The following is a 23,988-nucleotide window of genomic DNA, read 5'->3' as shown; positions in this document are numbered from 1 at the left end:
TTTGCTTCCATGATTACTCGAAGGGATGGAATCTCCACTTCCAGAGGGAGAACCTGCTTCCATACCATACACAAGAGAGAAAGGAGTTGCCCGGTTGAACCGCGCACTTTGTAGTACGGTAACCATGCAAGGCAAATGGTAGCATTTCATGCCGGTCTTTGTAAGTAGTGACCATCTTCTCGAACAATCTTCTTGATGTTCTTGTTAGCGGCCTCAACCGCACCATTCATCCGAGGTCCGTAAGGAGAAGAGTTGTGATGTTCAATTTTGAATTCTTCACATAAAGCTTGCATCATGCTATTGTTCGGATTGGAACCATTGTCGGTGATAATTTTGTTGGGAACACCATATCGACGGATGATGTTATTCTTGATAAACTTGACAACCACTTGCTTGGTCACATTTGCATAAGAAGCAGCCTCAACCCACTTGGTGAAATAGTCAATTGCCACTAGAATGAAACGATGTCCATTGGAAGCCTTTGGTTCAATTCTTCCAATCATGTCAATGCCCCACATAGAGAAAGGCCATGGGGAAGATATAACATTGAGGGCATGTGGAGGCACATGAATCTTATCGGCATAAATTTGACATTTGTGACATCTCTTGGCATGTTTGTGGCAGTCACGCTCCATAGTTATCCGGTAATAGCCGGCTCTTAACAATTTCCTTGACATGGTATGACCCGAAGCATGGGTCCCAAAAGTACCATCATGTACATCATGCATCAATTTCTCGGCTTCTTGTTTGTCAACACACCTTAACAAGACCATGTCATAGTTCCTCTTGTATAGGATTTCTCCGTCCGAAGGAATTTGCTAGCCCATCGTCTCAAAGTCTTTTTATCCCCGTTGGAAGCACCAGTGGATATTCCCGATTCTGCAAGAATTGTTTGATGTTGTAATACCAAGGCTTTTTGTCATTCACATCTTTGTCGGCTTGATCGGCATATTTTCAATAGTAAACACATGAGCGGGTCTATCAAGACGTTGCACTTTGATTACAGGCACATCATTCCGGTGATTGACTCGAAACATGGAAGACGGAGTAGCAAGAGCGTCGGCCATTTGATTTTCATCCCGAGGGATGTGGTGCGGCTCAACCTTGGTAAAGTATGTCAACGGACGTCTTGCATAGTCGCGGTACGGGATCGGTTTCTCATGATGAGTCCCCCATTCACCTTTTATCCGATTGATGACAAGTGCGGAATCTCCATAGATGTCAAGGTGTTTGATCCTCGGGTCAAGGGCTTCTTCAATACCCAAGATGCATGCTTCATATTCGGCTATGTTGTTTGTGCATTCAAAAGTTATTCGAGCGGTGAAAGGAATGTGGTGCCCCTGTGGAGTTACAATGATGGCCCCAATTCCTTTACCATAAACATTAACAAGACCATCAAACACTAAGCCCCATTTACTATTGGGATCCGGCCCTTCATTGATCGGCGGCTCTTCACGGTCTTTTGCTTTCGGATACATAATCTCTTCATCGGGGAAATCAAATTTAATTGGTGGTAATCATCAAGAGGTTGACAAGCAAGATGCTCGGCAAGGACACTTCCTTTGATTGCTTTTTGAGCTTTGTACACAATATCATATTCGAGACAACAACATTTGCCAACGTGCGATCTTTCCGGTAACGAGCGGGCTTTTCAAAGATGTACTTGATTGGATCCATTCGGGATATCAACCAAGTTGTATGATTCACCATATAATGACGCGGGCGTTTGGCAGCCCAAGCTAAAGCACAACAAGTCTTTTCAAGCATTGTATACCGAGTCTCGCGGTCGGTGAACTTCTTGCTCGGATAGTAGATAGCATGCTCTTTCTTACCGGTCTCATCTTGTTGACCGAGGACACGGCCCCGAATCATCTAACACCGACGGATACATAATCAAAGGCCTTCCTTCCACCTTTGGCGGGACAAGGATAGGTGGTTCCAACAGTATTCTTTAATGCTATCAAAAGCTTCCTGGCATTCATCATTCCATACAACAAAGCTGGTTTTTTCGAGCAATTTGAAAATTGGTCCACAAGTAGTGGTCATGTGAGATATGAATCTTGAAATATAATTCGGACGTCCGAGGAAACCTCGACTTGCTTCTCGGTTTGAGGGGCCGGCATCTCTACGATGGCTCGGACTTTGTCGGGATCAACTTCAATGCCTTTTTGGTGACAATGAAGCCTAGCAACTTTCCGGATCTTACACCAAATGTGCATTTGTTAGGATTCAACCGCAGCTTGTACTTTCTTAGTCTTTCAAACATCTTTTTCAAATACACAATATGCTGCTCTTCATCACTTGATTTCACAATCATATCATCAACATATACTTCAATTTCTTTGTGAATCATATCATGAAACAGAGTGGTCATACCCCTTTGATAGGTAGCCCCGGCATTTATCAAGCCAAACGGCATCACTTTATAACGAACGTTCCCCACGGAGTAATGAAGGACGTTTTTTCTCTATCTTCGGGAGACATTCGTATCGATTATAACCGGAGAAACCATCCATGAAGGAGAACACTTTGGATTGAGCGATGCGTCAACAAGCACATCGATATGAGGCAATGGGAAGTTATCTTTTGGGTGGCTTTATTCGGATCTCTATAATCAACACACATTCGAACTTTCCCATCTTTCTTTGGTACCGGTACGATGTTGGCAATCCACTCGGGGTATTCGAGTGTCATGAGGAAACCCGCATCAATTTGCTTCGTACCTCGGCCTTGATCTTAAGAGCCATGTCCGGACGAGACCTTCTCAATTTCGTTTGACGGGAGGACATTCGGGCCTTGTCGGTATCCGATGCTCCACAATACGGGGATCTAGACCCGGCATATCTTCATAGGACCATGCAAAGACATCTGGATAATCATGGAGAAGGCTGAATAATCTTCCTTTTCACTTCGGTTCAAGTGCAGCACCAATCTTGATCTCTCGCTTATTCTCTTCGGTGCCCGGGTTGATAAGCTCAATCTCTTCCCCTGGTGAGGCCGAATGGCTCTTCTTTCTTGCTCAAGCGGTCGAGTGATCTCATACGGTATCTCTTCATAATCATCATCCTCATCTTCACTTCATATACAGGGAATTCAAAATTTGGAGGAACCATAGGGTCACCGTGTTCAACGGGTTTATTGTGGTTCAATGCATAATATGATTGGGATGATTTTAGAAAAATGTTTTTATGCGGATTTTTGAAATTAATAAGAAAAATACGGATGTTTTGGTTTTTTCGACATTACCATTATTTCCAAGAAAAAGGCACTAAAAAGGTAAAAAAAGCAAAGAGTCGTGAAAAAAGACGACAACTTTTTATTGATTAACGGCAATGCCGAAACAAACACGCCCTTACAAAGATATCACTTTCGCCTTGGGCGGAAGCGAAAGGATTGTTATTTTGAAAACAAAAAAACATGAGCAACAAAACACATTACATGGAAGCATGCATGACTAAAGGAACATCAATGGCTTCCCAATTTCTCACGGTGCCTCTGGTATAACAAATGCGAGGCACGTGATCACCTTCAGAGCATCTTCGGTAATAGCATTGATGTACCCGGCCTTTGTAAAAGGTTCCCTTTGAAACGGCGAAGTTGGAGAGAATCCAAGGCCTTCTTTACGCTTGTTTTCCGAATCCGAATCACCTTGCCCCGGCCCGGCGGCTTGCCTGCTTGGACAGCCTTCGGGCATCTTTCGGTGAGGTCATGCTAGCACCCGGCCCTCCGGGGTTACGCACCCTCGACAGATCAAGCCTTGAAACGACGTTCCTTCGCGGACCACTGCTTCAACACAAGAGAATGATGATATTTGGCTAACCGAAATGCCTCCTCACCATATATAGTGACAACCTTACCATTTCTCATGAACTTGAGCTTCGATGCAAAGTGGAAGTTCTTGCTCCGGCGTCATGGATCCATGGTCTTCCGAGGAGACAGTGTAAGAGGCATTGATATCCATGACTTGGAAAGTTATTTGAAATGTTTCGGGACCAACGGTGATTGGCAAGTCCACTTCCCCGAGAACATCCTTGCGGGATCCATCAAAAGCTTTAACCGGATAACCGCTACCCCTCGGAGAAATTCCATGATGGCTCAATTGTCTTAGCGTTGATTCGGGCATTACATTCGTAGACGATCCGGTGTCTACCAACACATTAGATATCATGTCGGATCCACAATGCACCGAGATATGTAGAGCCAAGTTGTGGCGTTTCCCTTTCGGGGAGCTCATCATCATCAAACCCCAAGTTGTTGCGGGCGGTAATATTGCTTACTATACCATCAAATGATCCACGGAGACTTCGTGGTCAACATAAGCTTGCTCAAGTATCTTCATCAACACCTTCCCGTGAGCCTCGGAGCTCATGAGCAGAGACAAAATTGATATCTTTGATGGGGTTTGTAGCGGTCGATCAACAATCTTATAGTCACTTTTCTTGATAAGCCTCGAATTTCGTCCGGATTGGACTCTTCAATGGATTGGCCTGTTTGGGCCGGTGTTCTTGTCAACGGGAGGAGCAACCGGTGGAGTCACCGTAGCAATAGGTGTGACCACCTGCCTTTGAAACAAGGGTGGACGGACTTTCCCACTTCGAGAGTTGTAACTTCACTAGCAACATTATCAAGCGTAGCCGGAGATACCGTAGGTACTTCCACCCCATTTTCAACCATGGTTGCATTGTATTTGTAGGGAATTGCTTTGGTAGAGGTATAAGATACGGACCGGGTAGCCCGATCACCAAAGGCTCAACATTCTTTGCACTTTCAACGGGAGAATCATGGAACAACCGGCACAATCACACATACATCACCGACGATCAAGTGTTTGTCATCCATCGGGCTCTGGATATCACCTTGTACCACACGGCGGCCCATAGGATTCCGCGGACATTACGAACAAGAATCATGGTCATGCTTGAACAGAGAAGCCTCGGCAAAGTTTGACATGTAATGGCACCAAGGGAGTAACAACATTGCGGACATCCAACACGGGATCCTCTTGAGGAACGGGAATCCTTTCAAAGGCCTCAATCATATTGACGGCGGCATGGTTTGGAAGCGGGTTATCAAGGACATGAGGAACACTATTCTCAAAAGTCAAACGTCCCTTTTCTATCGGATCTTTCACAATATATTTCGGAGCAAAGCAATTTTCAATATCATGGCCTTGAGCACCACGATGAAATTCACATGTTAGGTCCTGCCGGAACACGGGAGGCAATGGATTAGGCGGAGGCCTGCACTGGTCCAGTGACACGGTGCCCCTTGGCCGGCGAGTTGGGAGTAGCTCCCCATACGACATTGGTATTGGTGGAAAAGAAGGCTTGGCTCGGGGACCTGTTGTTCTTGCCGTTGTTGTTGGGCGGGGAGGCCGTTGTTGTGCTTGCCGAGGGATAGCATTGACGGGCATTGGTGGTTGACCGGTGGCGAGAGGATATTCTTGGTAGAAAGGTGGGAAGAACGGATGCCGAGAGTATTGCATGTAGTGATAAGGCGAGAGGTAGTTGCATGGCTGCGGATGGGTTACCGTACACCATCCCTACGTCGGATTCTTTCCTTTTGTGATGACCGTTACCGTACTTCTTTGGTGCACTTTGTTTGAAGATTCACCCTTCTCAAGGACAATAATACCATCTCGGACGGCCTCCTCTAGTCGAGTGCCCATTGTAACCATATCGAGAAAGTTGTTTGGAGCAGAGACTATCATTCTCTCCTTATATTCCTTCTTCGAGTCTTCGGGAATGTCCGTGTTAATTCTTCCTCATCAAGTCGAGGAGAAACACGGGCAGCTGCCCCTCTCCATCTTTGAGCATATTCACGGAATGTTTCATCGATTTACGAGATAGGGCTTTGAGAGAGTCTCGTTTGGCCTCGGACGGGTATTGAATTCATATTGACCTTCAAAAGCGACGGCGAGTTCCTCAAAAGTATGAATGTTGTCTTTGCTCGGACTAGTGTACCAATCTGCTCGCATCATCCTGTCAAGCTACTGCGAAAGCGAGTGGATCATCGGTGCATCATTGTCGGCGTAGTTAGCCATCTTTCGGACATACCGGATGACATGGTTGTGTGGGCAAGAAGTCCCATTGTACTTGTCAAATTCGGCTCTTTGAATTTCTTAGGAACCTCGAATCGGGATACCAAGCATAGATCACGAGCCTTAGTAGGAGCACCATTGCTTCCCCGGCTAGCCTTGACTTCACGGAGCTCTCCCGGCCAACTCCTTCAACTGTCTTTTCATAGCTTCCATCGCGGGATCTTGTCCACGCGGAGTATCAACATCAATCACCTGTTGCACGGTGTGTACAATAGGGTCGGTAACAAGCGTGGTTACTTGAGGCATAGCGATGGACACGGGGATCCGTCCTTGACCGGCAAACCGGAGACACCGGCGGCGGTATTAGGAGAGTAGAAAGGTGGGAGTCCGTAAGGACGGCCGTTGGGCATAACAAAACGGGCATCGGTAGCCACGGTAGACGAGTGGGATAGAGGGAATCACCTCGGCGATAAGCTTGGAATAGAAGTGGCTGGTTGTTCCTGTGAAGCCATCATGGTGGTCATAGCGTCGTGAGCCTTAGCTAGATCTTCTTTCATAGCAGCCAATTCAGCCGGAGCGAGCATTTTCTTCTTCAAAGTTAGCCATTATCCTTCTCTTGTGAAATCTTGTACGATGAATTCTATCTGGTTGGTAGACTTTGCGAACACGAGCCACTTTTCGGGCTGCGGCGGACAAAACCAGGAGGCAATGAGCACGAGAGAAGTTCTTTGTGGTCAATGAATGCATATGATGCATGAAATGGGTAAATGCATGCAAAAAAGGACTCCTTTTACGCTATCGAAGGGTTTTAGACAAATTATAAACTTGTAAACATTACTAAACAACCATTGACATAAACGGGAAACAAACAACCAACATATAGTTTTACAAGACAATTTCAACGTAAACAAATGGAAATAACAACGAGAAAATGGAAATCCTCAAGCATAGGAAGTGGAAACATCGTCCTCGTAGTCGGACTCATAGTCGCGGTATCGTGCATAGAAGTCACGGGCCCCCCTAGCTCTCTTGGAGTCCCTCATAAGCGATATATCTTTCTCTTCAATCTCTCTCTTAGCCTTAGCTAACTCTTTCTTCGGTGTCAAGACCTCATGAGTCTGCTGCTCACCCTTTCCATCCAAAGTCATGATCAAGTTCTCGGCCTCATAGTATCTAGATCTCCACCGATGCTTCTCCCGACTCTCCATAGCTAGATGCTCACGATACATCTCCTGGGTAGGTGGGAGTAGAGGCAAAGGCATGGTAGGAATAGACGCGGACACATATCTCATAGAAGGGTAAGGCATACCAATCTCCTCGGCTTGATTTATCACCCACCGTGTATAGGCCTCATGAGCGATACCGGACCTCACACCCATATGCTTTACTTCTTTCTTCCGAAGCTTAGTCCAAGCATGCATGAAATCTTCTCTAATTCCGGTGGGAGCATTGGAGTAGTGAAAGAAATAAGGAGCCGTAGCAAGATGGATGGGCTTATCTCTCATCGGGAAACCAAAGCTGTCGCAAAGCAAGTTCCGGGTTGTAGTTGATTCCACCCCGGGTACCAAGAAGAGGTACATTAAGAAACTTTCCACCACCAAAGATAATTTCCTTAACCCTAGAAGCCGGAGTAAGCCAAACCACTTCATTAGGAGTGAGAGCCATAATCTTCGTGAAATGGACCAATTCCTCGGATTGTCGTGGAAAGACTGCGGAAGGTGCGAAATAAACCACCTATAGAGGAGAGGCACACAACAAAAAATGTATCCACGACCCTTGCTGGAACGATCGTGAATAGCATGGTATGTGTCGACTAGCAAAGTAGGAACCGGATTCTTGGAGTGGAAGATCATAATAGCATTCATGTCCACGAAGCCATCAAGATTCGGAAAGAGAATAAGCCCATAGATGAGAAGTGCAAGAATAGCCTCAAGAGTGTCCCGACGAGTGGTATTGAGGTTGGCTTTCCCAAGAAGATACTCTGAAGTGAACCCTCGGATATGTGCCTTAGTAACAAGATTCTTGGAGACATCGGTGGTCTTGAGGTAGAGATCCTTAGCAATAACCAATGGAGGAAGAGGATTTTCAGGTCTGAGAAAGGTATCCCCTTAGCAATAGATAAACCTGTCAAGGAAGAATAAGCCTCTAGAGTAGGCACCAACCGGAAGTCCGGAAAAGTGAAGCACCGAGCACCCTGGATCATAGAATTGCACCAGAGTGTGCACAAGCTTCTCATCCACATTAGTATGGAGAATAGGAAGTAAAGCCCCGTAACGGTGTCGGAAACCGATCGGATCCTCAATCTTGAGTGCCAAATCCCTCAAACTAGCCAAATCCACTTCCTTGAACTTGTAGGACTTAGTCATCTTCATCCTACAATGTTTACAAATTCAACTTTGTCTAAGCCCTTCGATAACAATGCATGACAAAAAGTTTATGCATGTATGCATGTATGCATGAATGCAAGATTATGTTCAAGTTCGGAGAAAACATGGTGGGTTGAAGTTCAAAGTCGAGGAGTCATGGGTGGACACGGTGTCCGGTGAAACTAGGGCTTTAGGATAATAGTAACCGGGTTCTAAAAAGGTTCCCAAGTTGCAACCTCTCCGACGTATCTCATGGTGCCACGAGACAACACTCGCGCCATGATTATACGTGGAAGGTCTAACTTGAGTGTAGTATCGCGTGACGACTAAAATTCGAGACGACACTCGGTTTAGCCTCCGCACTACGTCCTAGAAAATGGCCATGGATGGGTTTGATTATCTACGGTCCATAGCGTCATAGAACAATTAGAAGTAAAGTGCCTAAACGCGACAACCCGCGCCGACAACATCACCTCCAAAATGCCTCGGCTATGTGGGATTGATCGCATAATCCAAAACACGAGGCAACCCCGGAATGAATTGTCGATTATATCCCTCCTAAATCCTAAGTTCACTCAGCCCGGGTGCGGGACTTTTGATATTCTCACCCCACACGTTTGCAAGAAATTAAACATTTATTCACATAGGAAAGCAAGTAAAAGAAACAAGTAAAAAGAGCGCAAGCGTGGAAATAAAGACTAGGCGTAACTCTCGAATCTCCCCGGTGAAGTCGCCGGCTGTTTTATCTTGGTTTTCGGGTGTCAAACATTGATTACGTTTGAACCTTTTAAACCGGTGATATCTTATTTTTTCTTGGGAAGGGAAAAAGTAAGCAAAACCCTTGAGAATCGAGGTCCGGGAGTTGTTTTCGCTACGGGAAGGTGTTAGGCACCCATAACGACTATAGTAACCTATAGGAACCGTCTTTAATTTCTACGCGCGCGCTTTATTTTTAAATGCTATTTTGAAATGTTATTTACACCTAAAAATTTTCTAAGTGAAGAATTGGAGGGAGAAGAATGTTTTTGGATTTTTTATTTTAGTTGAATTGAAGGAATTTTGTTCCTTGCCTACGTACCCGTTTAAGGGATCAAATCCACCGTAGTTCTCTCTCAAAAATGTTTTTTGTTTTTGTTGGTTGATTTTAAGTTTGAAAAATGGAGTTTGAAGAATAGAAAGAGGCCTCAAGGGCATGAGATTAGGAAATAGTGGGGTTGAATTAGTGAATTACGAAATATGGTCAAAGTTTGATTATTTTCATTGAAATTTGATTAAGAAAATGGAAAAGAAAATACAATGGGACATTGGATCCCAAGGTTTATTTGGAAAAGATTTGTGTGAAGTTGTTCACATTTGTTTGAAAAATTGGTTTTTTCTAAGTATAAGTCCTAGGCATTCATCTAAACATACAATCCTAACCATACATCTAAACATGCATATTCTAGCTACTTAGTGATGTGTGTGCATGTGTCGGTGCTTGTGTCGGTGTACATCATTAGAGTCCATTGTCCTTTACATCATGCCCTAGGTACATTCTATGGCCTCTTTGCCAAGAAATTAAAATTGCATAAGAAAAAATATTACAAAATTTTCCTAAGTGTTTACATTCTAATTCTTTATACAAATTAAATTGCAAGAAATAAAGGTGCAAGAAATAGAAGATGAAAATATGATATGAGATGCTTATGAAACAATGAACAAAGGGTTAGTAATAATAGGCATTGGATAGCAAAAAAGTGGCAAGAAAAATGAAGCATATCAACATGGTGAAAAACAACGAAAAGTGGCAAAAATGTACTTAATAGAATACCAAAATTCCTAAGCAAGTAAAAGGTCCATTTTGGCATTTTCAAAGGGGTTCTAGGTTCAGCCCCAATGTGAAAGCCACAAGAAAAATTATAAGCCAAGGGATCATGGTATGAAATTAAGCCAATTTTACACTAATTCACATATTAAAAATAACGAGTAACTTGCCAACTAAGCAACCGATTATCACACATTCGAAACAGTAAAGAGCGACTCTAAATCAGGGGTATACACATTGCGAATTCTAACACCAAGGATCAATATACCATAGCAAGACTTTAGGATCAAAATCGTGCAAAATTTTCACAAGAAATTAACGAAAGGTAACATAAAACCACAAGAAAACTCCACATATATTTTTATCAAGTTCAACATGCAGCAATTATCACCAAAATACCACAAAACTATCAAGAAACATACATGAAAATTTTTAGAATTTTTAGAGAATTTTTAGACACAAAAACATATAAAATTTCACAATTTTTCAACAAAAATAGTAAACAATCGACAAGAAAATACCACACACCTTTTTTAACCAAGATTCAATATATGAAAATATCACAAAAAAAAATCAAGAAAAAGGTTAGGAACACATAGGAATTTTTGGAATTTTTAAAGGATTTTTTAGGCTAAAAATAGGCAAGAAAAGTACTAATTTTAACAAGAATAGGAAAAAAAATGCTTCAAATATTTTTCTCAAGTTTTAGCACAAAAAAATGTCACAAAAATGTTAGAAAAAATATTAAGAACACATAGAAAAAATTTTAGGATTTTTGTGAGGAAAATTGGGCAAGAAAGGGTGCAAATAGCAAAAAAAAACAAGAAACGACGAGATACAAAGGGGTGAATATAGCAAAAGAACCTTCGGGCATGCAAAATGGGCTCAAAAAGGATGTGGATCAAGCAAAACAAACTGGACCGGTTCGGGAACGGGTCGGTTCAACCGAACCGGTCCGGCACACTAGAAAAACGTTTTAAAGCTTCTTCTTCCCCAAAATCTGCGGCAACGGCCGCTTTTCTTTTTCATCCTTTTTGAACCATTCTTTCTTCTTCATCCTAACACGGCAATATGCTACCTTCTACTCTCTTCTTCTCAAAAACGCACACTCGAACATACGGCCATAAACAACTACACCGAAAGCACATAAACACATATCCATGGCCGAAATTCAACGCAAGGGAAGAAGAATTGACGGATTTACGCGAGCCGGCAACGAACGAGATCGAATCAAAGGATTGAAGTGATGATACCTTAGAACAGATTGGAGATGAGTGCGATGGCAAGCTTCAACTCTCTCTTCTTTGATTCGACACAAAACAAGCCAAATTGAACCTTGCCTTGAAACTCGTTGTTGCTTTTGTTATCGAACACGATCGTATGCTTCGAGCCTTCGATTCACTTCTTCCCTGTTCTTGCGATCCTGTTTCCGATTTGCTACCGTCACCGTCGTCGTGAATTGCGTTGTTCTTGTTTTCTTTGAATTGGATGAGCACGAGTTTGGTTCGATGCGTTGATGAATTTGTAAACAAGGCTGAAACGGCGTTGTTAATGGATGCCGACGGATATCGATGAAGTGGTGATGAAGGTTTTGAAAATTGGTGGTGGAATGGTGGTTTACGGTGGTGGAGGGTGGTTTTGGAGAAGGTTGTGGTGGTTGAGGGTGGTTTTAGTTAGTTAGAGGTGAGAGAGAGAGTTGTTATGGTGGTTGAGTGGTGGAGAAAGAGGTTGTTATGGTGGTTGAGTGGTGGAGAAAGAGGTTGTTATGGTGGTTTGGGTGGTGGTTGGAAGTTGGTTAGGGTGGTGGAAGAGGAGGAGAAGTTAGTTAGAGGAGAGAGAAGGTTGGTTAGAAGAGAAGGAAAAATTGAGAGAATAAATTATGAACTTTTGTGATTTTTGTGTGAAAATGATTGAATGATGAAAAAATGTGAATCTTGACCTTGACTTGGACCCATTTATAGGTGATGTGAGAATGCTTGGACCAATGATGGACTGCCACGTGGCATTTGATTTGTAACAAACCTTGACTTACTTTGACTTTGACCATAACAAACTTAAAAAAGGATTAAAATGCAAATAACAAAAGTACGAGGACTAAAATGAGAATTAAACTAAAATTGAATTGAAAAAGTAAATTGAAAATTGACGTAAAACGAGACGATTAAAAACAAAGCAGATACGAGACTTTATGTGAAATGACCAAAACGCCCTTGGGGCTAAAACGACTAAAAACGACTCAAATGCAATTTTTAAAATGATTTTTTAACAAGGGATTGAAGCAAGAGCTTATTCAAACAAATTAAAAGACTCAGAGACAATTTTTTAGAATTTAAGCAGAAATTTTAACACAGGAAATGACTAAAATGCCCCTAGGGGCTAAATTGACTAAAAAATGACTTAAGCGATATTTTTTGAAATGAATTTTGACATGAGATTGAAACAAGGGCTTATACAAACCAATTTAAAAGACTCAAACAATTTTCAAAGATTAAAATGAATTGAATGCAGGAAATGACTAAAATACCCTTACATGTAAATTTTGCAAATAAAATTGAAATAAAATGCGAGAGAAAGATGCAACTGATCGAGAGATAGTTCAAATAGCTTGTAATGCAAGAAAAGAAGAATTGGACTAGTATTTTTAGGTCCAAAATTAGGGTATAACAATATGTTAGATGTTATTGTACAATTTTGTGTCATTATCGTATGTCTTGTGCCTTTTTTATGAAATGATTTTGAAGCCCTATAGATTGTTGAACACTTTAGGTGAACTATTTTACGGTTCTTTGGTGACTAAACTAGAGATTTGAGCTTTTTAGTTGATACTTGATGAAAATCTCGTATAAATGAAAAAAGAGATAATTCCTTAAGCAAGGTCATCAAATTTTAAACTATCATTTAGGTTGAGCAGTTGTAACGATTACAAAATAGAGTAAAGTAAGTCTTAGAAGAGTTTAGTTGTAACAAAAAAAAATGATGAATATGTGATTGGCCTAAAGATTTTAACTAGCTAATTAGGATCTAAACAAGGTGTTTAACAAGGAACCTTGGTATGAAGTAAAGATAGTTCTAATTGTCTTATAATATAAAGAACTTAATATTGTTGACTCATTTATCGATATTCTATTTCTTTTATACTACAAAAAAAAAAATCTTAAATAGAGTCATGATGCTAAGAATATGACAACATACTTACACTCAAGTCACTATAGAAGATAAATAAAAGAAATTATGTCATTACCCATAGTAAAAAATCATATGTTACAAGAAGTCATAGGTAACACCGAGTGTAAGGATTATCCACAACCTAATGTGGAAAAAATCCTTGTGCAAACAAAATTTGATTGTTACACTGTCATTTTCTATTTACTTTGAATTGAAGAATCTCTCTACTAACATAAATGGATCATTGGTCATCAAGGCTTCATTAATTGCATTTTTTCCACTAATTCTTCATCATTTACTTGATTATCTTGATATTACATATGTATTGGAAATAAACAAAAAGTAGTAGAATACTTCTAAAAACATAATAAAAACAAATACATATTTAAATAAAGGGTCCTACTAACCGGTGCCCCCGGGCACTAGTTAAACATATCATAAATGGGAATTATTACCATAAAAGGAAAATATTTTTGACTTTATTATAAATTAATTACACAATTTCAATGCATTAACTACTATATAATTTTCTTTTTCATATTCTTAGATATAAATATTTAGATTGATCAAAAGTTTCACATTGAACGATATGTAAACAACAAAAAAAATACTATTTTTTATAACATTTATATATGTTAAAATAAATGAGACTCAATAAACACCTATCCAAAAGTTTTAATTTTGTCAAAAAAAAAAGTTTTAAGAAAAACATCAATCTATTATAGCGTAAACAAGTCTCAAATGAAAAATGCAATAAATATTAATCTAGTCTTTTTTTGGTAGTGAAATATTAATCTAGTCTAACATAAAATAAGTGTTTGTCTCAACAAAAAAAAATCTAGTTGTCAATGTTAAAGTAATCATCATAGTTAGAATAACATAATCTATTCATCTATAGTGTCAGATTTCTCCTTCTTCAAGGTTTGTTTAATTTTTATTTTTTTGAAGGAAGGTTTGTTTAATATACTCTTTTGTATATGGAATTGTATTTTTTTCTTTTCTTCTAGTCAATGAAAACTAACTTATATGATCAAATGGTCAAAGTTTGTGAACCATTTCACTTACAATTAAGCACAGTAGCTATACAAGTAAAATGGGAGATTTTTGTCATTATTGAATATCCACTATCCTTAGAATCGTGAGATTCTTTAGACATCTTTAGAATCCTTGTGATTCTTCAAATTTTATCAACTCCATTTTTTCAAATGAAGTTCTTTTGACATCTTTATAATCCTAGCGATTCTTACAATTCTCTAAATAAAATAAAGTTTTCAAGACATTTGATCATAGTAGCTAGTTTCATGTTGGACCTATAATCGTTTTACGATGAAAGCCTTGCACTTCAAAATTGTTTGAAAACCAACCCTCTTCTTATAATTAGAATTTCCCATATTCCTACTAAAAAACCTAGAACAATTAAAGCTAAATCAAACAATTTAGCAACCATTGCTAGTAATTTAAATTCATTGGATTGTATTAAGTAATGTGGACTAGTTTCCAACATGATTTTATAAGAGAATAAACATATCTTTGTTTTGTTTTCTTTATACCCATTGATGAAATCTGATGTTGAAAAGTGGATTGCATCTTTTGTGGAAGTAGCTTATTTAACATACGGTAACATTAGAATTAAAAAAAAAAAAAAAAAATTGGCTTTGCCCTCTTTTGCAGCAAAAAAAAAAGGAATAAAAAAAAATGTTTCATGCAAACAAGAACTATTAAAATGAGATTGCTTAAGAGTTGCATAATTTTTTTATCATTAGAGCAAACTCTGTATAAATTCTATAAGAATGATGTGACATTGTGAGAACCACTAGTATGAATATGAAACTCAACAAATTCCTTAAACAAATTACCATAAAAAATGCTCCATAAACTGCATTGCTCTGATTGTAGAGTCTATAATATCCAAATAAAAAAAGCAATTGAACAACCCAATAAATTCTAAAATGTTCAAGCACACCAATGCCAACAAAGACATTTTTCATTGGAAAGTAAAGTAACTGAAATTATTCCTGATTCATCAAAAGAAAATAGTATAAAATATACAGGAGGTATTGAAGTATGTATGAAGAACAGCAAATAATTAGAGACAATAATATTTTTGGAAAAGAATAAAGGAGTAGATTCCTTCTATTTTTTAAATAGACCAAACAAATCTCTACATTAATGAAAATCATATAAAGCTTCAAACGATGTTGACCTTTCATACCACATGCGACAACATATTCTAGTTTCAAATAAAATAGTAGCTCGGAAGTAGCTCCACAACATTAAAAATCTACAAAATTGTTCTTTTTCTACATGCAGGGAGACCAGGCCTAACCTTTTCATTACTTAATATTTCTATCTAGTGTTTGTTTGTTAAGCAATAAGTTTGACAAAATCACAATGAATCAGTTGTAATTTTGTAAAACTTATACCTAGTAGTTTCGTCAAAATCAAAGTGTTACTGTAATAGCCACATCACATCCGATGATACCGAACATAAACTTTAACCTATGTTCGGTATCACGATGGGTATGTCAAAATCACGACGACCCACCATGATTTTCTAAAAGCGACACTTTGTAGTTTCTGTAAAATCATAGTGGATCACCCCGATTCGATATACCCACCATAAAACCAAAAACACCCTAATTCTTACAGTTAACCCCTGTTCTTTTCCACAATGTTAAAGACACTTGTTCAGTAACTCAGTGCCATCAAGGGCCATGCATCACTAAAATAACAACGCCGAAAAAACATCACATTGAGGTAACTGTGTACGTATAAATGAAAATAAATCAACTTCTCAGAAGAACAGTTACAAGATCCTAACAGTATTAAAAATACCAAGAGACAAGATTGCAGAAATTTGTAATACATAATTGAAGCACTGTAGAACTCATAAACTGCAGAGAATTTATTAAACTTCAAATTTACCTTTCCATCACACAAGCCAGCAAGGAATAGACATAAAGGTATGAATGAATATATTGATATAACACAAAGCTAATAAGGTAATGTTTTGTTTGGGATCACTGTCTGAAGTAAGTCACATGTAAATAAAGTTTGATTAATTGATACCAACTAAGCAAGAAAAAGCACTCTCGACTACAACAGATATATCTATCGTGTTGTACTCAAAACTACAACTTATGACAAGCAGCAAAACCAGGTGGCATGAGCCCACCTTGTTATCACTTTTGCAGGAATCCATAACATTCCAAAAATTCAAGTTAAAATGCTCCCAAATTATAAACCCTCCCAACATTGCACCAATCAGTTAACCTTTTGCAGAATAAAGACACAAAAATAAAACACATCCTGTCCAAAGTTAGAGCACAATTTTCAGTGGCACCATACTGCCATACCATATTCCCGGGCCTTTTTCAGGCAATAAAAGAAAAGAATTCGCATGTATGGTATCACACTGGGTTTGTGCAATATAACTTTGAAGATGCTCAAAAATGTAAACCACCGAGATTTTATCGCCGCTAGTCCAAACATACACAACACCATGTAGCAAAAAATTAAGACTGATTTAATTAACATCATCAACATATACATATTTTGTTCAGTACAAACCAGGAACAAAAGTGTACACAAGCCCTCAAGCAACATCACGATCAGCATATGGTTAGTGGAAAAGAAAGAAACGCCGGAAAAATACTTGTTATTGAGAGTGATCTAATCTAATATAATCTAAGAAGCAGTATAGCTGATAACAGTAAAAGAAAAATTGCAGGGTGTTTTTATCCAATCCAACCAACCAACCATGAAGAATACATAGCCATGTGTGAATTTTACACAAGAAATGCAGCAAATGCAACAGCATGAAACCAAAGAACAGCTTATGGAACTTCAATTTTTTTTTCTTCCCTTTTTCGTTTCAATACAACCTAAGTGCACTTCTAGCAAATGAATGAGCCTGATTGGACCTTCCTTTTGAGGCACCGTTTCTCCGGCCACTGGGCGTTAAGTAGAGCCTCAAGAGACCACCATTATCCATGCTGTTGGTAGGAGAGTAACCAACAGGAAGACAGAACCCATCGGCAACCACCAAGAGATCAAGCTCCTTCAAGGCCAGCAATGCAGCAAAAGCCACCATTTTTCGGCCAACAACATCTCCCTTCAGATTCGATGACTGGTTCTGTCGGAGGTATGCAGCAGGGCTTTCACCAGCAAAGTTTCGACATGCAGCAGCACCCCCCACAAGAACCTTTTCAGTTTACCGACAAGCAGCAATCAGTTGGTCCAGATAACTCATTTCCTGAGTATCCAACAATGCACCCTGCACAACCCACCAATGTTCCCCCACACCCAAACCCAATGCTGAACCCACCTGTGCCATTTGGTTATCCCCCTTTCCCGCAAGACCGAGCTCAACCATTTTATGTTGCTCCCTATGATATGCCTAGGCAGGACTCGTCTTCTGATATTGGTGGAGACCCAAATTCATTAATGGGTTACCCACAAGGTGTCCCAAATGGCCCAAATTTTCAAGGAAATTACCCCCAGCCCTGGAATGCAGCAGGCATTCCTTTTGAACAAGGACAAGGTGGTGGTATGGCTGTGGATCCAAGGGATTCTAAAGGTATATTGGCATCACAGCCCATGCCTCTCCCACCACCACCACCACCTCCAGCCCACATGTTGAAACCAAATTTTTTTTTTTTTTTTGAAACGGCAAAATATTATTAACCGCGAAGCCCGTGCGAGAAGCACTAATAAGCTTGGGTGGAAAAAAATACAAATAAGGGGAAATCTGTTGTCATTCAATCACCAGGCTCGAACAAAAACCCATTTAAAAACCACCCTAAGAGTAATGACGCGAGAATATACAATTGACAAAACATATGCATACCCCTGCGTCATCACCCGATAAACCACCTAAACACCAAAAAGATCCTACAAGACCTCAACCGCCTAGCACAAGAACTTCAGCAGAGACTATTCAGCAGGGAACCAAACCAAAACGGTGTAAAAACCATGACAACTTTAATGGTCAAGGTTGATAAGGTTTTCTATCATTCATGTCATGTCTCTTGCATCTTTGAAATCACTAAACTGCAATTTCTATTACATTTTGGTCTTTTTGTGTTTGTACATTCTAATCGAATTGAGTTTTTCCTTTATTGTTTACCAAAGGTAATAGAAAATTTTATTTTGCGTATTTTGCACTAGAATCGTCAAATGAGAATGGAATTGAATGTGTTGGAAAACTTGGAATAATATGGCTGTTCAACTTCATCGTTTATTTTTTTGGAGAATGGAATCGAATATATTGGAAAAATTGGAATAATATGGCTCTTCAACCTCATCCATTTTTTTTGTATGAATGTGGTATGACAACCATTGATTTAGATCGAACTATATGACGGACAAAGCTTGCCTTCATCAAAATATAAACACATTTTTTATTTTGCATATTCGTGACTATAGTTAAAAGCTCAATTATATGTAAACCCTATTAGAATAATTTTTTTAATATATATTTATTGTTTTTCGACTTTTTTCACCTATCTTCAATCTTTTATCCTACCTTCTTTCATCAATAATATCTGGGTGTATTTTTTGGAAATTTGCGGCTGCGTGTCAATCTAATTGAGATCTTTGTTCGATCCCACTCTTCATTTGTTGCCCGATTAAATCCAAACTTTAACATTGACCCGCGTTCAACGATAACACACAAATCGAAAATTAGGGTTACTACTTTACTCAAAATTATAATTCAATTTTTTTTCTCTTTCTTTTCCTTCCTCTCAAAATTCTTTTTCTATTTTATTTTATTTTTAGAAATTTGATTAGCTTATCAATCTATGTTTATAATTAGTAGTATCCGTTTCTGAATTGCAGAACGAAGAACCTCAAAGCTATTCAAATCTGAGATTGAAACAATCTAGATTCGTTAACTTTGTGTTGTTCAAGTAAGTTTCTGCAATTAATCTTTCATCTATATCTCAAATTTTCATTAACCAAACCCTTTATATTAAAAATAAAATATAAAAATCCCCCTTTTTTTTCAATTTAGGGTTTATTTGGGGTTTCTATGCAGATAACCAAGAATTACATCGAATTCGATCCCCCATTGTGACACCGTTGGATTCAATTCAATATTGTACTACAAATTCATTTTCTTGTTGTTTATATTGTTTTTATTTGATTCATGTTTCTAGGCTTATTTAGCACTTTTATTGATAAGGATTTAATATTCCTATGCACTGACAGTGTAAAGATTTTTTACACATTGAATCAATTATAACCGTCTGATGGTAAAATTTGTTTGCTTCTGAATATATGCTTCACTTATCGGTTAACCTTTTTCTGTTTTTAAATCTAAAAATGTTTTTTTTTTTTTGTTGATTTGATAAGGAAGGAGGGTGAATAATTTGGTATATTTCGTACCCAATTTGAAGTATTGCATTGAAAGAGGTTTGAGGGAAGAAGTTGATTGAAATATGCTTCAGATTCGGCTTAGTAAGAATCCATCCTCTGATGGGTCGGCAGGCGTGAAGCAATCGCCTGTCGAGACTGTTACGGTTGCCTGCCCTGACCATTTGGTCCTTGCTGATCTTCCTGTTGCAAAGGGTATTGGTACAGCTACTGCTTTTTCTGTTGTTAGGAATGTGGGTCGTAGATCCCGTCGCCAGCTTGGTGAGCGAGTTCATTTCTGTGTTCGATGTGATTTTCCGATTGCGATTTATGGAAGGCTGGTAATTACTCTCTTACATTCTAACCTGTTTTTTTCATTTAGGCTTCTGCTTGCTAGGATGGTTTTAATCAAAACAGGATATAAGTTATCGTGTTCTAATATACTAGTAATCTTTATATTTGGCCTTAGGGTTTGTTTGGCTTGACTTATTTGAGTTTATCTATTGACATAAGCACTTGTGAAACTGTTTGGGAGATGTTACGGAAACAAGCTCTCTAGGATAACTTATGAAAACAACTTATATGAAAATAGTTTAACTTTATTTTGCCTTTTGTTATAGAAATATCTTATATTATATATAAGCGCCCTTATATGATAAGTGTTTATGCTATAAACATTTAATAAAGTTGGATATATTCTTTGTTCTAGTTTTACCATGTGTTCACTCCAAAAAATTCATTGCAGAAACAAATTAGAATCTATTTAAGTAAGCATGCTAGCTGAATTGCTGGGCAGTAATTTAGTGGAGTAGTGGATAGCTGTTGTATGTCCTTGTTTGCCTTTGATTTGGTGTTGACTTTTCATTTTTCTACTTACCTTGAAATATATTACTTTACTATAATGGCCTTGTGGTTTTGTTCTTTAGCATTTATAGATGACACTCGTTATTTCATCAATGACTTTGCATTTTTATCAGAAATTTGGTTGAAAATGACAAAATGTACTTTATAGCTGCATCAAAACACCTTTTTTTCTTATGCAGTTTTTTTTTCTTTTTCTTTCCTGTTTAGAGTTCTAGATGTTATGCACGCCTCCAAAGGTGGCTTGGTTTGTTTTGTGATTTGGCTGCTATGTTTAAAATTTTGATTTTGATAGTGGGTTTTCTCACTGAATATGTGCTAGAAGCCTAGAACTTGTTAGTTTCCTTGATGTTGGCTTACTATAGGGTTGTGATGTTGCAGAGCCCTTGTGACCATGCTTTCTGTCTCGATTGTGCTAGAAGTGATTCATCATGCTACCTGTAAGTATTTTTCTTATCTTATTCTCTTCATACAGCAAAGCAATGAAGACCATTGACTCTTAGCTTTGAAGCTTAATGTTTGCTAATTACTTAAGCAGTGAGGTAGCTATTAGAAAACAGTCGCCACTGCTCCGTGTCCTAATCGTCTTGTTCGCATGCTGTCTTTCACTATTTGAGTTCTTCATTTCACTACTGTTTTTTTTTTTTTCATTTTTTTCATTTTCACAATCATTGCCCCACTTTTAGTTGTTTTGTAAATTTCTTTCATTCATTAACTAAGCTTAATTGTAACAGTACTGTGTACACGTGCTTTTCATTTTCCAGTCAATAGGTGAATAATATTTCTATAGGGATGCATTAAACCTTTCCTATGGACATACAATTTTGAAATTCATTCTCAAATATTTGATTGCTTTTTTTGAGTCCCTCTACTTTTCCCCTTGTTGAGTCATCATTCTAACCTGACATGTTGAGGGAGGGTTTTTTAGTTACAACTTACATGTCTGTGGGACCATCTTCACACAGATTAAAATCTGCCCACTTGAATAGATGAAAATGGTGTCCATGCTATTGGCATGTATGTAGCAATATCTGTCCCCACTTTGCAATAAAATAGATACTAGAGTGGCGCATTTATTCAATCATTTTTTCTGTTTTCCTTGTGTTTTGTCTCAGATATAAAATTATTAATGATCTTTAGCTGAAGAACTTTTTGTTTAAGGATTGTTGATTTATAAAATGATATCAAGTGGTCTAGAGTTTGGAAAAAATCTAGGTAACTCTGAATTTTAAAATTGAGAGTACGGAAGAGATCATTTGTGAGAGATGAAACTGAAAATCGATAAAATATTTCATGAATTGTTTGTTTGTTTGTACAACATAGATTTATATTTAAGACGACCTATCATAAGTCATAAGACTCATAACTGCCTAGCTGACTCAGCCTAACTGAGTAAATTAGTAATTGAAGAGAATAATCTGCACATTCTGTTATTTATGCGTGTTATGTGCAAGTGTAAGAACCATGATAGCTTATATCCAGATATTTCTGCCACTATACGAACTAAAGTACTAAACTCTAATGGAGTTCAGCACTTTGAGTTCTGTCCAGTGTCCACTAATAAAAAGCTTAATGGTACTTTATGAGCCTATGTGCAAGTGTAAGGCTGTTGCATTATGCATGCTTTAAGGCCAATAGGCTCTTTCGTGATAAAGCATGTTAAATATAAAATCATCCACACGCTTATATTAAAAAACTTGAATTTTTGGGATGATATCAACCTTAATGTTGACCTTCAGGGATAATTGATAGGTTCCATGGGTAGAAGTTATCTTTTCTGTGTAGCATATTGTGTGTATGTTAAAAAGGGTTTTTCATCTTCCTTGGTACACAGGTGTGAAGGACGAATCCAGAAGATTCAGACTATCAAAGTGATGGAAGGAATCCTAATATGTGCAGCTCCTCATTGTCTCAAGTCATTCTTGAAGAGAGTTGATTTTGAATCTCATATCCATGAATTCCACGCCGATCTTCTTCGCCCCAATGCAGATAAAGAAGACGGAAATGAGTCTGAAGCACAAAGTGTTAGACAACCTACAGCCTCAGACTCCACTGCTCGAGGCCCCCAAAGGCAAGTTTTTTCTCCAGGTTCAAATTCTCAACATCATGATCTGGAAGACAGAACCCGTCGGCAACCACCAAGAGATCAAGCTCTTTCAAGGCCAGGAATGCAGCAAAAGCCACCATTTTTCGGCCAACAACATCACCCTTCAGATTCCATGTCTGGTTCTGTTGGAGGTATGCAGCAGGGCTTTCACCAGCAAAGTTTCGACATGCAGCAGCACCCCCCACAAGAACCTGTTCAGTTTACTGACAAGCAGCAATCAGTTGGTCCAGATAACTCATTTCCTGAGTATCCAACAATGCACCCTGCACAACCCAGCAATGTTCTCCCACACCCAAACCCAATGCTGAACCCACCTGTGCCATTTGGTTATCCCCCTTTCCCGCAAGACCGAGCTCAACCATTTTATGCTGCTCCCTATGATATGCCTAGGCAGGACTCGTCTTCTGATATTGGTGGAGACCCAAATTCATTAATGGGTTACCCACAAGGTGTCCCAAATGGCCCAAATTTTCAAGGAAATTACCCCCAGCCCTGGAATGCAGCAGGCATTCCTTTTGAACAAGGACAAGGTGGTGGTATGGCTGTGGATCCAAGGGATTCTAAAGGTATATTGGCACCACAGCCCATGCCTCTCCCGCCACCACCACCACCTCCGGCCCACATGTTGAAACCAAACTACTATCCTGGTGATCATGGACATGATGGTCAAGGTTATGGTTGGCAGCATGATAACCGTGACAACTTTAATGGTCAAGGCTGATAAGGTTTTCTATCATTCATGTCATATGTCTCTTGTATCTTTGAAATCACTAAACTGCAATTTCTATTACATTTTGGTCTTTTTGTGTTTGTACATGCTAATCGAATTGAGTTTTTCCTTTATTGTTTACCAAAGGTAATAGAAAATTTTATTTTGCGTATTTTGCACTAGAATCGTCAAATGAGAATGGAATCGAATGTGTTGGAAAACTTGGAATAATATGGCTCTTCAACTTCATCGTTTATTTTTTTGGAGAATGGAATCGAATATGTTGGAAAAATTGGAATAATATGGCTCTTCAACCTCATCCATTTTTTTTTTTTTTTGGTATGAATGTGGTATGACAACCATTGATTTAGATCGAACTATATGAGGGACAAAGCTTGCCTTCATCAATTATTTGACATCTGGTAGTGTAGTTAGTACTAAAGCATGAAACTTGAAATGAACTTTTCAATCCAAATGTTATTTCCGTACATTTTAAATTTGAAATCACTTGTATGAAAAATAAAGAGAAGAGATTGAAAAGAATGAGAATTAATATTCAAATATGTAGTTTAGTTTTTT

General features: G+C 38.7%; 1 protein-coding gene across 15 annotated transcripts; it reads left to right on the top strand.

Annotated features, from left to right (window-relative positions):
* Positions 1–16,784: 16,784 nt before the first annotated feature.
* Positions 16,785–23,581, top strand: LOC146896780 (E3 ubiquitin-protein ligase HAKAI homolog). 15 transcript variants are annotated; one of them, XM_085732154.1, is made up of 6 exons: positions 18,878–19,065; positions 19,217–19,287; positions 19,416–19,478; positions 19,737–20,073; positions 20,975–21,033; positions 22,428–23,581. In XM_085732154.1, exons 4-6 carry the CDS (start codon positions 19,819–19,821, stop codon positions 23,419–23,421), a joined length of 1,308 nt encoding a protein of 435 aa, XP_085588280.1. In that variant the 5' UTR covers positions 18,878–19,065; positions 19,217–19,287; positions 19,416–19,478; positions 19,737–19,818; the 3' UTR covers positions 23,422–23,581. The 15 variants fall into 15 exon arrangements, with proteins under 15 accessions (XP_085588285.1, XP_085588283.1, XP_085588287.1 ...); XM_085732151.1 differs by having other exon boundaries at positions 19,733–20,073; XM_085732152.1 differs by having other exon boundaries at positions 19,392–19,478.
* The last annotated feature ends 407 nt before the right edge of the window (positions 23,582–23,988 follow it).

This window comes from Medicago sativa, chromosome 8 (assembly GCF_051527215.1).
Source record: "Medicago sativa cultivar Bolivia chromosome 8, Bolivia_mono, whole genome shotgun sequence".
NCBI lineage: Eukaryota > Viridiplantae > Streptophyta > Magnoliopsida > Fabales > Fabaceae > Medicago > Medicago sativa.
This window is presented reverse-complemented; position numbering and strand designations above follow the sequence as displayed.